Source organism: Hesperophylax consimilis, chromosome 7, assembly GCF_061612785.1.
Source record: "Hesperophylax consimilis isolate HC1 chromosome 7, BYU_Hcon_1.0, whole genome shotgun sequence".
NCBI lineage: Eukaryota > Metazoa > Arthropoda > Insecta > Trichoptera > Limnephilidae > Hesperophylax > Hesperophylax consimilis.
Genome location: NC_142842.1, coordinates 6326823 through 6346454, shown reverse-complemented (window position 1 = coordinate 6346454; position 19632 = coordinate 6326823). Strand labels below are relative to the sequence as shown.

General features: G+C 37.2%; 1 protein-coding gene across 1 annotated transcript in view; it reads right to left on the bottom strand.

Annotated features, from left to right (window-relative positions):
• Positions 1-903: 903 nt before the first annotated feature.
• The window catches only part of fab1 (1-phosphatidylinositol 3-phosphate 5-kinase fab1), a 40557-nt gene continuing 21828 nt past the window's right edge, over positions 904-19632 (bottom strand). Inside the window, exons 17-31 of the mRNA XM_089633665.1 lie at positions 19334-19436; positions 18317-18534; positions 17369-17487; positions 16633-16761; positions 16234-16362; positions 16014-16079; positions 15856-15900; positions 14272-14357; positions 13801-13925; positions 12627-12723; positions 11113-11584; positions 10372-10491; positions 8928-9116; positions 3795-3956; positions 904-3529 (exon numbers count right to left, since the gene is read on the bottom strand). Coding sequence (XP_089489791.1) covers positions 3339-3529; positions 3795-3956; positions 8928-9116; positions 10372-10491; positions 11113-11584; positions 12627-12723; positions 13801-13925; positions 14272-14357; positions 15856-15900; positions 16014-16079; positions 16234-16362; positions 16633-16761; positions 17369-17487; positions 18317-18534; positions 19334-19436 — 2251 coding nt within the window. The 3' untranslated portion in view covers positions 904-3338. The remainder of the gene's footprint in view (positions 3530-3794; positions 3957-8927; positions 9117-10371; positions 10492-11112; positions 11585-12626; positions 12724-13800; positions 13926-14271; positions 14358-15855; positions 15901-16013; positions 16080-16233; positions 16363-16632; positions 16762-17368; positions 17488-18316; positions 18535-19333; positions 19437-19632) is intronic.

Genomic DNA, 19632 nt, shown 5'->3' with positions numbered 1-19632 from the left:
TATAACAAGAGGTAGATTCCCTGATATACCGAGCAAATAAGGCTTTGTATGTTTGTGCTCGCAAAACTTGAAAAGTAGTTGACCGATATCGCTGAAAATTTAAAAGTTTGTTCTTATTAGTGCCAGGAGTGTTTAAAGAATGTTAGAAGAAGTCGAGGACGCCTGAGGAATACTTCACACGATATTAACTCTGCACTGGAATGAGGATACGGAGTCGAATTAAAGTCAATGTTAGAAAATAGAGTTTAGTGTAGCTTTGCATAGATGTCGTTGTAGATCCGGCTCGAAGGACCAATGTTTAATTTTGGATCAAGGTAGAAATATAAACCCACTTATTTCGCCAGAAATGTTTATTGCAGAAGAGACATAAAAATGATAAATCAACCTATTTATTAACCTTTAACAGGGAAGAATCTATGGCGACATCTATGAAAAACTATCCTAACATAAACATCAACTTATTTATTAACTTTTAACAGTCTGTTGGAAAGGTAAGTATCTACATATAGCGACATCTATGCAAAGCTACACTAAACTCTATTTTCTAACAGTCAATGTAATGTGGTTTTTTAACAGTGACATTGTGGTGTACAGTAGTGAATGGTGGAAGATGTCGGAGACGCCCGATAACGACATTAGCAGGAGCGAAACATTGCGGGGTCCACTAGTTCATTATAAAATCAAAGAAACATAATGGGAGATAATCTCAATATTATATTTAATATTAGATTAGATAATAACAATTTATAAACTCTAAACAACAAAACAACCTCCTAAAATATAACTAAAATTGAGTTGGAATGAATACAAAATAATATCATTTCACTTATTGATAGATATTTCAGTGCAAACTGTACTGATTTAGAAAAAAAAGGTTTTTAAGTATTCTAAAATATATATAATGTATATTGTGTATTGTAATGTGCATTTGTGCACATTTTTCTATAAAATATTCAGCTGTGAAATAACAAAACATTTTTCTGTGAATGTGGATGTTTTCATCAACAAAAGCTTTTATAGCTTTCATATTATATCGCTGTGTCAATGCAAAACCAACAAAAGATGAAAATATAATAAACCACAATTATAAAATTAATGTTTCTCGTCAGGGTAATTTTTTTGGTTTAGGGAACAAACAGATGAGCCAATTTGTTCGATTTTCGGAACAGGTCACATGGTCTCATAGAAATCGTTGTGTCTCTCTTTCTGTCATAGTTGGAAATATTAACTAAACGGTGTTAGAAAGAGAAAACACCATACTTTATATTCAAATATAGAAGGATTAAAATGTGCACCTAATGTTAAGACCGCAATTTGAGAAGAAATTATGAAACATTGTTAATTTTTTATTAAATATTTTTATACAAAATGTCAAAAAACTGAGGTGACAATCTATGTAAATAAAAATGTAAGCATTCGTTTGTTCAAAATTTTAAATCTCCGAAAGTTCTTTACAGATTGCTTTGAAATTATGACACAACGTTGCATTTGAATACGCGTGTGTTTTTATATACCTATATTATACTGATGTAAAAACATGCTTTTGAAAAAAAACGCCATCTGTTACGCAAACCGGTTGTTTTTTTTAAACACGCTATTTGTTGGATGTAAAAGCAACAAGCGCTATTGTTTCTTTATCTGCACAGACAGACTGATCCACAGCAACGCGTGGTGGGGGATAGCTATTAATGTATATAATCCATTTGATTAATAAAGTGTGTTTTTTTTCTTTATCAGTAATTTTAGTTGAGTTTTTCAATGAAAAAATGTGAGACGAGCATTTTTTAAACTTTTTTTGATTGATTAAATGTTTATTTTTAATAATAAAATTTGAAAACATATTTCATAACCTTCCAAATATAGTTTTTAGTTTACGGATATGTACAAAAATATTCTATTTATTTGGATTTTATTGCGAAGCGGAAATATACGAAAATTCTCCGGCATTCTGAAGCATATAGAAATACAATGGTCAATATGCCAGAGGTCTGAGGGGTTAACGAACTAAACAAAAATGTCTGGTGTTACATGTGTTTTTAGCTGTTAAAGATTTGTAGGTTAAAAGAGTAACTAAAAAATGTATGTTGGTACATTTTTGAGTTCAGTTGGCGTTGCATTCACACAGTTATATTTGTATTTTACAATAATAAGAAGAAAAAATATATTGCTTTAACAATAAAATAATTCCTTTTGCAAGCGGCTATGCCCCGTACGCATACGTCACAACATTTGTCTTGCGAATCAAAAATCAATGAAAAGTGCCGCGTACAGGGCACCAAAATGTCACATGTTTAAAGAATTAATGTTTACAACATTGTGACCAAAAAAATCTATCTTTGATTGTTACAATATTATCAACCACGCTGCAAACTTTACATGAGAAAAATAAATTAAGATTCTCACAGCACAAACTTCCTTAAAAGATAAATATCTCATCACAAGATCAATTTTGGTAATTCTCGCCTCCATCAATGGCGGCAGTTAATACAAATAAATCAAAGTATAATTATTACATGCTATAAATTTGATCCAATGATGGCACAAATTGAGATTTTCATAACATAATGAGAAACATTAAATTTTAAATGAGTTTTGAGTACTCATTTGGTATTTTTGTCTTCACCCCTACAAGGATAAGGAATTGTCCTTAACCTTAAAATTAACGAGTTTAGGGGCAATTCCAGTTCTACTTAATGATAAAGAATTGCCCCTAACCTTAAAATTAACGACTTTAGGGGCGATTCCAGTTCAACTTAATGACAAGGAATTGCCAGTACCCAGTATTTTGTATACATAAACACAATACTGGGTACTTGCTATCGACATATATATTTATTGCAGGACAATTTTTTACTGTTGGCATGTTGTATATTTATTGTATACATTTATGTACACACAGGGGCATGCAGTTCTTAAAAGCTGTGCCTGTCCTAATAAAAACGAACAATTAAAATATTGTGTAGTAAAAAAATTCTGATCAAAATGAGTTTTGGTTTAGCAGAAGCTGATAAAGCACAATTATTAATAAAACTTGAAAAGCTACACAATGCCTGTCTTCGGTCATAGAGTAATGCACGACTGGTTGCTTAGCAACTCTTAAAAAGTACACCAAGAGCAAGTTGTTTTCTGGCATGCTTTAGAATCTGAACAATTGAATAAAACACCATCTTATGTTGCGAAAATATCGTCTGCGACTGAACAGTGTCAAAATTTACCTGCATATTTCATAAAATAAATATTCAATCATTTCTGGCACTGCAATACCACCGCAAATCCGTGACCTAATGATGAGCCAGCAAGATCTATCTTCAGGTAAACTATTCAGTTCAGTACTGCCATCAACTGTCAGAGTTGAGCCCGCGATGAAGGTCCTCCCACTGGTTGGGGCTCTGCAGGAAGTATTTCTTCATGGCGTTGCAGAAGCGGGTCTTGTACTGCTCCGGAGACACGATGGTGGGCAGCCCGGAGCCGAGCCCTTTCTTCACAATGTGTTCCAGCTTCTTGTCCCACGTGAAGGTGCGGATGTAATCTGGAACATTGAAATTTGTAATACAAGAATGTATTTCAAAATATTTTGAAAGATTTGAGATACTTTATGATTATCGTATGAATGGTGTTAAAAATAGGTATGTAACTACCTAAAAAGATGGTCAACAGGTTTCCTATACAGGGTGTCCGGGGGTAAAGTGCGCTAACTTCGAGAGGTGATTCTACATGGTGTAATATTTATGTGTAGCCCACAGAACTCCCGCCGAGTGGAGTATGTACAATGGTACAATGAAGTAAGGGTTTACCTATAATCCCGAGCACCAACTCCTGCCTGTCTTCGTCGAGCCCCACCAGTAGCGAGTAGTCCATGATCTGGTGCGCCGCCAGGAAGGCCGTGTCCCGCTGGACAGCCGCCCACAGAACTCCTGCCGAGTGTGACTGTATGTACAAAGGTCTCTCCCAGCGTACTGGAAACATGAAAACACATAACCTATTCACTGTGTTGCCATGTACATGTTATAAGAATAATGGATAGACTTGTGATTCTGTTATAGCAAGAAACCAGAACGCAAGCTTCATTCTGGACAACACTATGGATCAGCCACATAGGTATCAAGGCTATAAAGTGTGGCATCTTTCTTTTTATAAATCTTTCCCAGTTGGGTAATCAGGGTAACAGAAAAAACATAGGCTATTTTTAACCCCTAAGAGCGGAAGTCCTGCATTTGCAGTGTTGAAGAATTGTCCCACGCACGTCACGAAGAACTGCAATTGCAGTGTCGGATACATTCATTTTGCCTTTTTATTCATTCATTTTTACTTCTACTGGGTTTGTTAAACACAAAAATTAAAATTTCACTACATAAAGTATGGTATTGTCTTCATGTTGGCCTTAACAAAAATGTATTTTTATTAATTGAATATTCTTGCCGACTACTACGAGTTAAAAAATATATATTTGCGCTGTTTTTAAAAAAAAGCACGTTTTTACCTGTCACAGGTGACGTCAATATAATATACTCGAATGCAACGTTGTGTTAAAATTTCAAAGCAATCGGTGAAGAACTTTTGAAGACATAAGATTTTGAACAAACGAACATTTAAATTTTTATTTATATAGATTTAAGGTATATTATTACTACACACAAAGTAGTTCTGTGAAAAGTAGCCTCGCATTGTGTTTATTATTCCGATTTGACAGCTCGTAATGCTCATGCAAACTCTGGCAGAGTAAAAAGGTACTTTCCACAGCTACCATCGTGATAGGATTGACCGGATACAAAACACACAAACAAACTTGCAAACAAACGAAATGCAAAGTGCCCGAGTTAAAACAGAACTTCGTTGGTCAATTATCAAACACACTAATTTCAATTGTCTGTGATGTGCGTTAGTTATTCCTGTGTGAAATCTAGTTCAATGAACTCAAATTTTATTTGAATTTAAGTGTCATTTTCAAAATTGGAACCGACTGTGGGAACAATTCATATAAACAATAAAGTAGGTACCTACCTATTATCAAAAATACTATTTTCGGTTGGATGTCTGTAATTCTGGTTCAATGAACTCTAGAACTCGGATTTACTTTAAATTTAACTGGCATCATTTTGTAGTGTTTGTTTGGAGAATTCAGATATAAGGTACCTATAATATAATATTTTTAACAGAAAATTTTCGAATTCCGATTATTAGTGATTTTTTACGGGTCTGGGCTAGTTATATAATATATTAAACAGACTATCCCATGTTTTTCACGTAGACGGTTTACATAGTTCCCGTGAGCACTCAAGCCGTATCTACCAGTTTATCTCATTCCTTTGACAGGTACCCGGTCCCTTTGATAAAGTTTACCAGGGTTGTCATGGGATAATTTGGCTATATCACACGGTTCCATCGTGTTTCTTCTCAGGTATCTGAGCCTTGTTCCCTTCAGGTCGGGACATTGGCCCCATAGATGAATTGGGGTCTCTTCATCCTCTTCACATTTCCTGCATTGTTTTCCACTGCCAACAGCTGCCTCAGTCCTAGTTGCCTGGTTCGTCTAGGGTTCGGTCCGTTTATGAGTACTTTGGATTGTCCATCCCGGAACATACGGGCTACATACAGTATTAATACAATGGTAAACTTACAGGGGGGCTAGGCCACGGTGGAACATTTTCCTGCTGGGGGATGTGGGCCTATAAAATACCGTGATACGCCATCTTGCAATAACATCAGCAACATTTCCAGTAAGTCCTACTCCTTAGCGTCCTAGAGTGGTCTTTATGATCCCGCGAGTCCCGGGCAATATGACCACTGACCCTAACATCATGGTCGTAACTGATAAGGAGAGGGCGAATGGCGAGTTTCCGGCGCCATAAAACCGGATCAGCTCAGCTAAGGGAAGGTAACCCCTACAGAAAAATCCCTGGAGAAGGCAATGGGAAACCACTCCAGTATCTTTTCCCAGCATATCACTATGGAGAGAAACCAACCAATGGCCCCGAGTCCCGGGCGGCCCTTAAATGGGCCAGGGGTGCGAAGAATCTCCCGGCTCAAAATAGTGAATTCAAAAATAAGACTAGGAACATGGAATGTAAGAAGTTTATACAGCGGTAAATTGGATAATGCAATACAGGAAATGGAAAGATTAAAAGTAGATATTCTTGGAATTAGTGAACTGAGATGGACTGGCAGCGGCATACACCAACATGAGAAGGGAAATCTATACTACTCAGGAAGTGACCCACAGGACAGAAACCGTCGAAACGGAGTTGCTGTATTCGTCATGGAGAAGTATGTAAAATTTGTTAAGAATTTTGTACCCATTTCGGACAGAATAATATTATTACAATTACACTGTCAACCCATCAACATGAATATTATTCAAGTGTATGCACCAACAGCGGAAGTGAGATATGATGGTGATGTGGAATCTTTTTATGACTCACTAGCCAGTAAATTGCAAAGTTTGAAAGGAGGAGAAGTCAATTTTGTCATTGGAGACTTAAATGCCAAAACCGGTGAAGGTCGCCGCTCTCATATAGTTGGTGAATATGGCTTAGGCATAAGCAATCAAAGAGGTGATAGACTATATGAATTCTGCCAGGATAAAAATATGGTTGTATTAAATACCTGGTTTAAACTCCCGAAAAGAAGGCTTTATACGTGGAGATCACCTCAGGATGGAACAATCTATGATATTGTCAGGAACCAAATTGACTATGTGTTAGTAGACCATAGATTCAGGAACTCCGTAAAGAGAGTCACCACGTACCCTGGTGCGGACATTGGTTCTGACCATGTTTTGTTAACTGCCGATATTGTTTTACGCTTAAAACAAATAAAAAAGCCCAGAACCAAAATTAAAATGGAAATCTCGAAACTCCATGAAGAAGTGGTCAGAAATAGGGTATCTCAGACTTTGAACGATAATATTAGGCTACTCCCTTGTGATCCATCGATAGAAATACAAACACAATGGGATAACCTTAAGTCAGTTATACGTGAAACCTGTGATGCAAATTTGAAAGCTGATAAGCAAATTAGAAAAAAGAATTGGATGACTGACCACATTTTGAACTTAATGGATGAGAGACGTAAACACAAACATAATGAGACACAATATAAAAACTTACAAAGAACGATTAGACGTGAAATTAAAAAAGCCAAAGAAGAATGGATGAAGTCACAGTGCGAAGAACTAGAATCGTACAGTCGTAGTCACAATGCATTCAAACTTCACAAAAAATTAAAGGAAATTACAGGCACTTCTAGAAGAATTACTCCATCATGTTTAGTTGACGATTCCAATAAATTAATATTGGATAAAAAAGATATTTTACAAACATGGGAAAAGTATATTCATGATACATTCAAAGATATTAGACCTGACATAAATATTCCCAATGATCAATTGCATGGACCATCGATTTTAAAATCAGAAATTCTTCATGCAATAAAGACTTCAGACAATAGAAAAGCGTGCGGACCAGACGATATTCCAGTTGAGGTGTTGAAGCTCTTTAATGATGAAAATGTTGACTACCTGTTGAGGTTATTTAATTCTATATACGACACAGGGAATATACCCCAAGATTGGCTAAAATCCACCTTCGTGACATTGCCTAAAAAACAATACCCTAAGAAGTGCAGTGACTATCGATTAATAAGCCTGATGAGTCATGTCCTTAAATTATTCCTTAAAATAATACATGCCAGGATACGCAATAAGTGCGAGCAGGACTTGGATGACACTCAGTTTGGCTTCAGAAATGCGTTTGGGACGCGTGAGGCATTATTGTCTATCGATGTACTATTGCAAAAGTGTCGTGACCAAAGAAAGGAAGTTTTTGCCTGTTTTATTGACTACGAAAAGGCATTTGACAGGGTAAAACATGCTGACCTAATGAAAATGCTTGCGGATTGTAACGTTGACACCAAAGACCAGAATTTCATAAAAAACCTGTATTGGTTCCAAACAGCAGAAATAAGACATGGGAATGAGAGATCTAATGCAATTGCCATTCAGCGTGGAGTATGACAAGGCTGTATCCTGTCGCCACTATTGTTTAATCTCTATTCCAACTATGTCTTTAAAAGAGCCCTAAGTAATACTGAGAAGGGTCTTAAGATCAACGGAGTTGTCATTAATAACATAAGATACGTAGATGATACTGTATTACTAGCTGACTGTATCGATGACCTCCAAGACCTATTAAATCTTGTTAATAATGCTGGTGAGCAACTGGGCCTAACAATCAACGTCAATAAAACAAAATGGATGACTTTTGGACGACTAGATCACTCTGAATCAGTGATACAGTTAAATGGTTGCAATGTCGAAAAGGTCGAAAGATTTAGATACCTCGGCAGTATTCTCACGGAGACTCTTGACCCAGATGTAGAGGTTAGGTGCAGAATTGAAGCAGCAAGAACTGCGTTCATTAAAATGAAATCCCTCTTCTGCAATGATAATATCAGCTTAAAACTAAGGCAGAGAATGCTAAAATGTTATGTGTGGTCGGTCTTGTTGTATGGATGTGAAACATGGACCTTGAAAGTAAATACCATGAACAGGTTAGAGGCTTTTGAAATGTGGCTTCACCGGAGAATACTCAAAGTCCCATGGACCGACATGACCACCAACACAGAAATTCTCAGGCGGGCTAGAGCAGAGAGAGAACTGCTTAGATTAATAAAAATCAGGAAAATTTCATATCTGGGTCATGTACTTCGAGGGGAGAAGTATCACTTGCTCCAGTTAATATTGAAAGGCAAGATAGAGGGTCGCAGAGGGCCTGGTAGGAGACAAATGTCTTGGCTGCGAAATATACGAGAGTGGACCGGCATTAGAAGTGTGGAGGAGCTATTCCGGGCAGCGCAAGACAAAGAGACATTTTCAAGAGTGATCGCCAACGTCGGGGGGACCTGATACGGCACATAAAGAAGAAACTTACAGTTGAGCAGGTTTTCGTCCAGCAGCACGTTGTCGGCGGGCCCCTGGTTGGCGAGGCGGTTGCGCTGCGCCCCCTTGAGGTCGAAGCGCTGCGCCATGTCGGGTCGTCCGTGCCACAGGTTTTCTATCACTAGCACACCCCCCGCCACGCCACCCACTCCATCCACCCGGTAAACGCCGACTATTCTTCCTGTAAAATAATGAGGTGTTTACTGTGCAGGTTCTTTTGTTAGCCAATTTAATTAGAATTAGAATTTGTTAATAATCTGAAAGTATGTTGCCTGTTGTATGCTGATGATGTGGTGCTGATTGCTAATATTGATTAGCAATTATTATTGATTGATCTACAGTCTCTCGTGTCTAGGATGAACGACGTATGCATGAAGAATGAGTTAATGATGAATGTAAGTAAGTCTAAAGTAATGGTGTTTGAAAGAGAGAGTACAAAAACAGTGTGCAATATAGCTGTGAATAAGGAATACTTGGAGCAGGTGGATGAGTTTGTGTATTTAAGAAGTATGTTTACGAGAGATGGGAAGGCTGACAGAGATATTGAAAGAAGGGTAAATGCAGGTAACTCCATTAATGGAGGACTGAACGCAGTTGGCGCTAACAAAAAATTGTCCAAAGAAGCGAAGTTAGCAGCAATCCACAATGGAGTGCTGGTACCTACCCTGACGTATAGAAGTGAGGCATGGAACTGGCAAAGAAAGGATGAAAGTAGATTGGATGCTGTTGAAATGAGGCGTATGTGTGGTAAAACCATGTATGATCGTGTGAGGAATGTGGAGTCAAGAGTCCGAATAATAGAAGAGTATGTATGAGATGATGTATAAATGTGAATGAGGCAAGGAGCATGTGCCAAGACCGAGTTGTTTGGCGGTCCGTTCCCTCTGCCTACCCCTGCATAGAAACAGCGTGATGGTTAGTTAGTTTAGAATTCGTAAGGAATCTGTAGGTACCTAAATTTCAAAGGTAAAATAAGCATTTTGCTGTTTCTTTTAATGCACAATTTTTAATACATATAAAGAAGAAAATTGCAGGAGTGGCCAGGATCATAGGGTGAGGTTTGTCCAGGTCTAGAGAGGCTGGTTGAAGAAGACCTTTTGACCTCTCCACTCTGGGCTCTCTTAACCCAATTCCCTGCACCGCAGTGGGATTTCATGGGATTCATGACATACTGTCACTTCTGGACACACTGACCCCCCAATTCCTACTCACCCTTCATAACTTTTTTTCCCCCAGAACTTCCACTATTTTTAAACTTTTATTTTAGTTACATTTTACATTGTTGCATGAACCAATGACGTTTCCGCATAAGATCACTTAAAAAGATCCTCCACGCACCATATCTAAAGATGACACAGGCCCTGAAAGAAATTAGTTTTCCTGAGGACCTCCGTTGTGGTATCCCGTGTCCGTTCAGTTCAGTTTAGTCAACATACCTAAGAGTGTGGGAAGCTTGTTCATGTGACAGGACTGTACGTGGTTGAAGTAATGAGGAGCCAGATCCAGGAACAATTGCAGTTCCAGTTTCGACATCTCTTTCAGGATGTAACGGTCATCTGGAAAAGTTTCAAACATGAGATACACAGATTTACAACTAATAGTACATGCTCCTTGTCTAATAATTTTATATAAATACTAGCTGTACCCAGCCACATGTTGCTGTGGCACAGTCTGTCAGTGCAGAAAGAGAAACAATAGCGCGAGTTGCTTTTACGTCGAACCATTATTATTCTAAGTGACACAGATAAAAACAAAATGATCTTGAATGCATCTTAGGACCACCTCCGTGGTCAAGGGGTTAAGCTCTCGACCAGCAATCTGGAGATTGCGGGTTCAAATCATTTATTCATTTAAAATAATATATAGTATATATGCAATACGTTCCAAAGTGGAAGATATTCTCAGTATCGCCCTTGTGTAAGATCACCATTAAGAATTGAAACGTCACTTGTGAAATGGCTTTAGCTGTCTTTGGTGATCAGATTTGAATAGCCAGGTACTTCCCCACCTTTGTCTTCCCTATCTCCTTCCCCTTCCCACTACCTTCAGCTCCAAAAATAACTCGATTGGGGATGCCATAGTCCCACCGGCTCCATATGGTTAGGAGCAGTTGGGACTCTTGTACGGTATTTGCATAGAAAAAAGGAAAGTTTTGCTTTGAATGAAGTATCTTTTACCTGTAGTTTTGCAGAAAGTTGAGCCAGACTTTCCTCCGCGAGCCGCCCAAGGCACACAGCGAGACAAGGACCTAATGAACCCTTCCTCTATATCCGTCAATGGCTCTACAGCAGCACTCTTCGACTGCATAGACCTCTTCTTCTCTTCCGTGCTCCTCTTGACTCCCATCACCGGAGATGACTCCACACTCATCACAGCCTCCCTATCACTAGCCACAGACTTCTTCTCCTGATCCAACTGGACTCTTTGATTGATCAGTTCATTGGGCTGGTTGGATGGTGCTTCCGTTGTCTTCCTGCTGGTTTCTTCTTTGTTGGTGGAGCTGGTAGTCTCACTGTCTGTTGTGTTGCCGTCGGCCAGTTTTAGATTGAAGTCGTTGGTGATGTGGGTGTTGGAATCTAGTGTACAAAGCAGCATGGCTCGGAGTTTCAGAAATTGTTTGGCGTGGAAAACTCGGCAAGAAAGGCCATCCTGAAATAGTAAAGCCACATATTAGTCATTGATGACTTGCTAAAAAGCTGAAAAATGAGAATGTTCATTCTTATGTAAAATGGCACACTTTTGGAACACGGTATTGGCATCCGTCTTCTTCGAGAACTGCATTAATAAAATCATTCGAACAGCCCCTCTTTAACAGTTTGAATGCCAAGTACGAGTATACTCGTACTTTTAGTGGGGATCCAACTACCAGTGTGGTTGTGGCACCTGTTTGTATTGTGATTATCGTTAAAACCAAGTAATCTGGCCCCGTGATTATTCATATAAATAATGGCAATATAATTAAAGGTTGGGAACCAGCAATAAATACGAAATTAAAAAAAAAAGTGACTTTTTCGGAAATTCGGTTTTTCGAAATCATAATATAAATACATTTATGTATAAGTGGCTTCACGACAGTTTGATAATGCCTTCAGAAGGCGAAACAGCTGTTAGGCATAATAATAATAATTACACAACCGAACTTTTTAAAAATAAACAGTTTTTTTGTAAATTGAATAATAATATTATTGAATATAAAAGAAACACTAAGGACGGGTTGTTTCGGAGAATTTGAACAATTCTTTAAATTTCAAAGTTAATTTTTAAGGTCTGTGAAAGATTTTTTCAAGTTCTGTCATTATGTATTTCAGTTTTGTCAAGCAGCTAGCCTATAATGATAATGATTAATAACAGAACTTATAAAACCTTCACAGAACTTGAAAATGAATGTTGCAATTTGATCCATCATTAGGATGGGTTGTTTCAGAGAATTTGAACAATTCATCAAATTTCAACGTTCATTTTCAAGTTCTGTGAAGGTTTTATTCAAATTCCGTTATTATATCATTATTGGCCAGTTGTTTTACAAAACTGTAATAATAACACAACTTGAATAGAACAAAACTCTTATAATCAAGTACAATGATGAATATGATTTTTCGCGACGACATATAAAAAAAAAGTTTGGAAGTAAGGGTTGTAAAGGTCAAAGAATGAAGTATTTATGACTTATATACAATGAGGAGAAGGTCACCTGCAACTGAACATCAATGTGCTCCGAGTTCTTGGCATTCTTGGACTTCCCATCTTCCTTGGAGTCCTTTTCCTTTTCCTCTTGCTCTTGAGGGGGGCTAGAAGGTAAAACAAAGCGGGAGTTAGGTCAGGTCACTATTTCATTGCATTGTACAATGGAGTAACAGTAAGGTGGTGAATGGTCCAATGAACAAATACACAAGGGTGTACTGCTAATAACTCTATGGCAAACGCCCCTCTTTCTCATAAACGATGCACGTGAGGAGGCTAATGAATGAGTATCAGATCAATTAACATGAACTATTGCTACATTTATAAGGAGCTGTACTGAATTCATCTAACTCAAGAAGCCAATATCTACCAATATGCTGATTTATAGAATTCACTTGGTGACGACCATTGGATGTCTCACCTGGATGGAGGGTTTTCCCAAGATCGCTGACTAAGCGTTTGAGCTCAACGGAGGGCGATGGAGTTTGGATTAGATTCTATGATACAATATTGGAGTTCAACTGAGGACAAGCAGTAATAGTGGGATGGGGGATTTAACTATATAAAGCATAATTTTATTTATTGTAGTTATGCTGTTAACATTATTCTGTCAATAAACACACTCTGTAATCGACATGTTGTCATTGAGGGACCTAGCCGGCTACTGGCGTCAGCATAATTCTTCAGCATAGTATGTAGCCATTACTATAGTCTGACTTCTACACATGTAACAGAAAATGTTAAAATGGAGCTGTGCTGTTTGTGTTAAGGTGTATAAGTGCAAGCGAGATAGTATGCTTGCGAGATTCTATAAAAGACGATGCATGCTAGTAGAGTGTCTCTTTTGTTACAAACAGCTTCCTAATAAATACCAGTACTTGATCGCGTATATTCTTTACTGAGTTAAGGCAAGTACACTACAGGAGTTATCAGATATAGTGTCAATTTTCCTGTACTCATGCAATAGGATGGTGACCAGTTTTCTTTGAGGGCTGTTGTGGTGTGTACATGGTTGACGTTTGCCACATGAGAATCCCACTCCTTCTCCCTACTTTAGCATGGATTTCTCCAAGAGCCCGGGATCACTCCTACCTTAACTCCTGTACATCCTTCCCAAAGATGTTGGAGGTTTTCCTCAGGGCCTCCAATATGAAGTTAATATAAAAACGATTTGAAATACTGACCAGCTGGGGGCAGTGTGAAGGGCGATCTGGTAGTGATGAGAAGCGAGCGCCGCGGCTGCCAGCGAACTGACTTCACTGCCGCGCACTATCAGCGGGACCACTCCTCCACATAGCACCACTCCATTCTATAATTAAATAATAACAACAAAAACTTATCGATATGTTCAGAAATCTTAACTATAATCAGAAATCCATTTATGTGACCTGTTAGAAACCAGTCAGTGGCTGAGTTGGCAACGTGTCAGGTTCCCACCCAGCCATTTTGAGTTCAATTCTTCGGCTGGCTAAGTTCTCCATCACGACAGAAGAAGCACTTCCGCTTAGTGTGGGTTTAGGAGATTTTCAAATATTATCAGATTATTTGTAACCCAAGAATATTCTTTTTAAAAACACTTGAATGGTGAGCTCAAATTTGCACTACCTTTTCCATATAAAATATTCAGGCCTCGATAAGGTGAACCTTGTTTTTACCTGGTGAGCAGGCTGCGAACTGTTGAGGAGTTGGGACAGCATAGCGCGCAGTCTTCGCTTATCTGATTTATCTTCTTCTTCTTCCCCTGAAAACATTTAAATTTTAAACAGAATTAGATTATATTATGCTAATAAGCAGCATTTACAGCTGTTCCTGTTCCTACAAAATTGAAAAAAATAAACTGTTTAATTTAATAATAAGTTACTGTAATATATTGCGTATATATCCACGTAATTCTCGCTACAACTCTAGAAATTAATTGTCTCTCTTTAATAATTTTTTTTCAGGCAACGATACAATGACGCTTCGAAAACAAGTGTCAAATTAGTTGGTTTCTGGCACAGAATAAAGAATAACACAAGAAATTACTTGTGGGCGTGTTTCTTGATCAAAACATTTGCCTAATTGAGGCTTATCTTATTATATCCAATCATATCAATGGTTGAATTGTGAAGCTGTTTTGTTAGATATTTTCTGTAAGAGAAAAAATTTTGGGATTGGCGTATCATTGTAATAAGCCTATAAAAAAAGGTGTATCAAAGTTACCCCACTCCAAAATGTAACTTCGATAATAATTTATTTTTTTTATCTCCCTAAACACATTTATATATTCTTATCTCCCTGAACACATTTATATATTTTTACCCCCTAAACACATTTATATATTTTTAACATATTTTTTGATAGTTTAAACATGTGCAATAAACATTACATAAAATTTTCGGACACAATGATTTATAAAAAAGTTATTAAGTTTCAATGTTGAAAACTGATATAAGTCACCCCATTTTACGTTAAGTAATTTTTGTTTGTGAATTTAATTTCCCATTTTGTAAGATTACAATATTTCACACTTGACATCTTTTTGAATTAAGAATATTTAAATTTAAAAAATCACAACATTATGGTAGCACTATGCCACTTGCTCAGTGGCATAGTGATTTAGCCCTTCGTATGTGACAATACATATGTTGCATTGTTGTAACCCTTGGAATGCCAGCAAATCCGTAGAAGATTTGCTAGGGCTTGATTTTATGGAATTTTGAACCATAAAATATGCTCTTAGCATACTAAAATAAATGTTATTCACTTTGCAAGGAAATCGTGTAACTTTCTTCTAGCTTTTGTCACTTGCAAACATTGATTTTTTATCTGTGAAAAGGGGCATCGCTAATTCCATGTTATTTTCTAAGTACATACTGTATTTTTTAACAGGATGCAATAAGACTTACTTTTATGGTGAAGAATGCTTATTTAGCAGGAAAATATTATAAAACTCAAGAATATTTTCAAATTTCTTCGTTATATAATATTTTTTATAACATTAGAAAGAAAAAAACATTTCTCTGAATATAAATGCTGGGGAAATCACAAAGGACAGTGTTTTAAAAATATATAAACGGTACTACTAATAGACTAAAATAGTGTCAGCTGGCGCATGGCGAGCCGCTCGGCATTTTAGCTGGCACTCTAAGGGTTAATGGCTAGATTATGCCAGAAACAGGAGCAGGGGTGAAGGAAGGATAAGGATAATGCACTAATATGTAGCATGTTACTATATTATTTGATAAGAGGTTTGTTACCTGGGTGTTCTGTATCAGTGGAGTTTCCTGACATTCCTTTGGAGTCTGTGAAAATGGAAACACATGATATAGTGTTAAATCTATCAGGAAGAGGAATGTTAGTAATCGAAACATTGTACATATATAGTGTGATATATGTTGTTAAAGTTAGGACATACCTGCCACACAATCCACCACATTAAAGTCCGGCTGGGAGCTGTCATCAGATTCTATTTTCCCGTCAACTGAAATAAACAAACTATGTATTAAAAAGGAAGAAAAGAAGACATGCTAAGTCTCTTTCTATTGAAATAAGTAATTATTTAGGATCGGAGAGAGATGGATCACTCAAATATTCTCATAATAAATCACATTGTATATTAAGAAAAACATGCATACCAATATCTTGAGTAAGTTTGAAATTGGCTTTAGAGGGCGTTTGCGTGGTCCATTTCTCCAGGGCATCTTGCAGAATCTTCTCACCGATGACGAGGGCGTCCGAAATACTCCACATCCATCGCACCACCCCTGTTTCAGCAAAACAAACAAATAAAATATAAGTAGTCCGATAACCGAACCTTGTGGAACACCAGTATAATAAAATTGATGATTTTAAATTAAGAATATCATAAATTCTTGCTGCTGCATTTGCTTGTTCTTGCAGAGAATCAGAGGTTAGGTTCAGTTAAATCTGCTCTACATCACATAAATAAAAGGAGTCCCATAACTGAACCTTGTGGAACACCAATATTTGTGACAGTAAAATTGATGCTTGTGAACAAACACCAGAGTACATACCTGCTCCGTTGGTTTGACCTTGCAGAGAAGCAGATGTTAGATTAAGTTGGATCTGCTCCACATGCTGCTTGAAAGCGGTTTGTTCTTTCTCAGCCTCCCCTTCACCCACGCTACTGAAGACCTCGTGACCTAGATAAAATACACTTATATAAAGAACAAGATACAAATAACTTACTGTTTGAATTTTAGTTAACCTGATATCAAAGGATATTTTTAACATTGAAGGCGCACACGTTTTTCTAATGCGTTTGATTGTAAAACTAACACTGTTTCAATAATCACCAAGAGCTTTGAAAGACCAGCAATATAAAAATAGACTAAATGAACTAAAATTACCAACATTAAAAGAAAGAAGAGAAAGGGGTGACTTGATTCAGAATATCAACATTTTATCGGGACATTATAGTTTCCCTGGCATTCAAGAAATCTTCACCACTAACACAAATGTAAATCTCCGTGGACACCTTTTGCATCCAATCCTAGGAAACACTTCCTTACAAATAGAGAAGTGGAAGAATGGAAAAACTTTGCAAGTCATCAATGCTACAAATTCAAAACAGCTTGATTAGATTCTCGATTTGAGAGATGAAAGGATTGACTTATTGCCTGCTCATTAGTTAATAATAATAATTGTTAATTACGAAATGGAGTAATAAATTATTTCTACCAAAGTCTTTTTTGGTGTCTGTGTACCAGGAAAACAGAATCAGAATTAGGTGAATGTTTGTATTGTTACCTTTGAGTACGAGATCATTAACTTGGTTTATAAGCCCCTCTCGTGTAACTCTGGTGTTGTGGTGGGTGGCGATACTGGGCGGAGGAAGGCAAATATCCCAAGATTGGATCTTGCTGAACCTGCACAAAAAGCAGTTTGAAACAGATTTTATTCATTGGGCTGATAATGTTATCACTCAACCATCTATCATCTCAGTGTCGACATGAACATCTGAATTTTAGCGCCATCTGATTTTGTCATAACTTACTTGTTTTTTGCAAAATTATGTTTTTGTAAATTGCACCGTCTTACCAGATAATATGTATATATATTAATAACAGTAGTATATAATCTACATTATGTAGTTTGCTCAGAGTAGCTAGTTATGTCCAGAGAAATGATTTTTAAAAGTATCCATGCGGATACAATGGTGTTTAAGAAGTTAAAGCAGAAATTTCATTGTCTGAAGCAACAATTTCAACAAACAATGAGATTTTGCGTCATGAAACTTCAAGACAGGGCGCTATATTGTTCATTCAATGTTGTGGAATTAAAAAAAAAAAAAAAAACAGGGTTAAAACGCACAATAAACAATAATCTGAAAACAGTAAGCATTTTAAGTCATTTTACCCATTCCTTAAAAATATCAAATCATTAATAATCAGGCGCGAAATACAGTAATTCTATTTGTGTTTGATTTACGTATGTGTGGTATCTTAGATATTATAGTTTGAGTTGCGCTTCACAGATGGCACTTATGGCAGTAAAGTAGAATTGTCGATAACACAGAGCTTCCGAGATATATAAATACCATTACTAGCAAAGGTCAGGAGCTCAGAATTATTACTACCCCCTGCTAATTAAAGCCACTGGCCTTCTGGCTACCCAAGTTAAAATATAAGTTGAAGAGTATTTAGACACCAGGAGTCACAACAGTGTGTACCAACATAATATCAACTAAAAACTTACCTAAAGCATGCTGTGGTGTTGTGCCGCGCAAAGTAGTGCGCATGCTGCTGCATGAGTGAGTGCGAGCAGGAGCGCGTACGCGTGTAGCGGGGCGCATGCAGTCGCAGCTCCAGGTACTTGGCCAGCGAGAGAGCCAGCGAAGGGGCCCGCATGCAGGAGCCTCCGCCGCCAGCACCACTCGAACGACACCACATGCAGCGGCACCACCACATCACCGGCTATATTGGGTCAAAAAAAGGGAATTTATATCAAAATGTTTCTCTTTGATAAGTTTGCCACATTTATTGATTAATTTAGTTTCAGACAATACAAAAACACCTTCGCCTACATTTTTATTTTTTTATTTATTCACATTTAAACCCGCTAAACTACTTATGTAGTTTGTCAGCAGGGACATAGAGACAACATTTATACACTCATAAGATACAATTTGAACGGTACATAATTACATAAATTGGTTACATTGCAGAAAAGTTTAAATAGCAGCATAAAAGCCTTATATAATAAGCAAGTAAAAATAGATGTATGAACAAATTAGTATTATCAACAAGTACATCAATAGTTTCATGCTTGGAGAGATGATAGTTTTTTGTTATGATAATGACTCGAAAATGGAGACTCTGAGGTTTCTATGTCATATTTGGGGTTGCTGAAAAAAATAATAAAACTTGCCCTTGAAGAAGAGGACCATGTTGTACAATGAAGGGAACAAAAAAGCCAGTAAATCAGTCAAGCTGTTGAATGATTTACTGAACAAGTCATAAAAACAATCCATTCCCAAGCTTTAGATATAAACCACATATATGTATGAATCTCCTGGCTGTTCACTGGTGCCAATGGTGCTTGTTCCTTCAGTATTCCTATACTTTTAGTTGTTCATTGTTCTTGAAAAGGTTTCTTCTCCAGAGCAAGGATATCTATTCTCATGGTTAATATTATACTTTGCTTGGGAACATTTCAAGTGAAAGTAACCATGTACATAATTGCTGTAGTAATTGTTTGATAGGTTAAGTTTACCTGTTTCCCTTCTTCGTCCTCTGTTAGTCGTTGCGTACCTCGTGTGGCACTGCTTTCTACCGTGCCACAGGTCACTGTGATGCAACCATCTCCATGGACAAATCTATAAAATACCACAAAAGCACATAACATCGAGGAAACAGTGGAATGTCACAAGGCACTCCATTTGGACCACTTTTAAATAACAAAGTAAAATTAAATAAATAAAGGGACTTCACGAAGAAAATTCACCTTTCTGGTAAAGGGGGAACATATCAATAGCAATGTGAATTTAATTGAGTGAAATAAATAATAGAAAA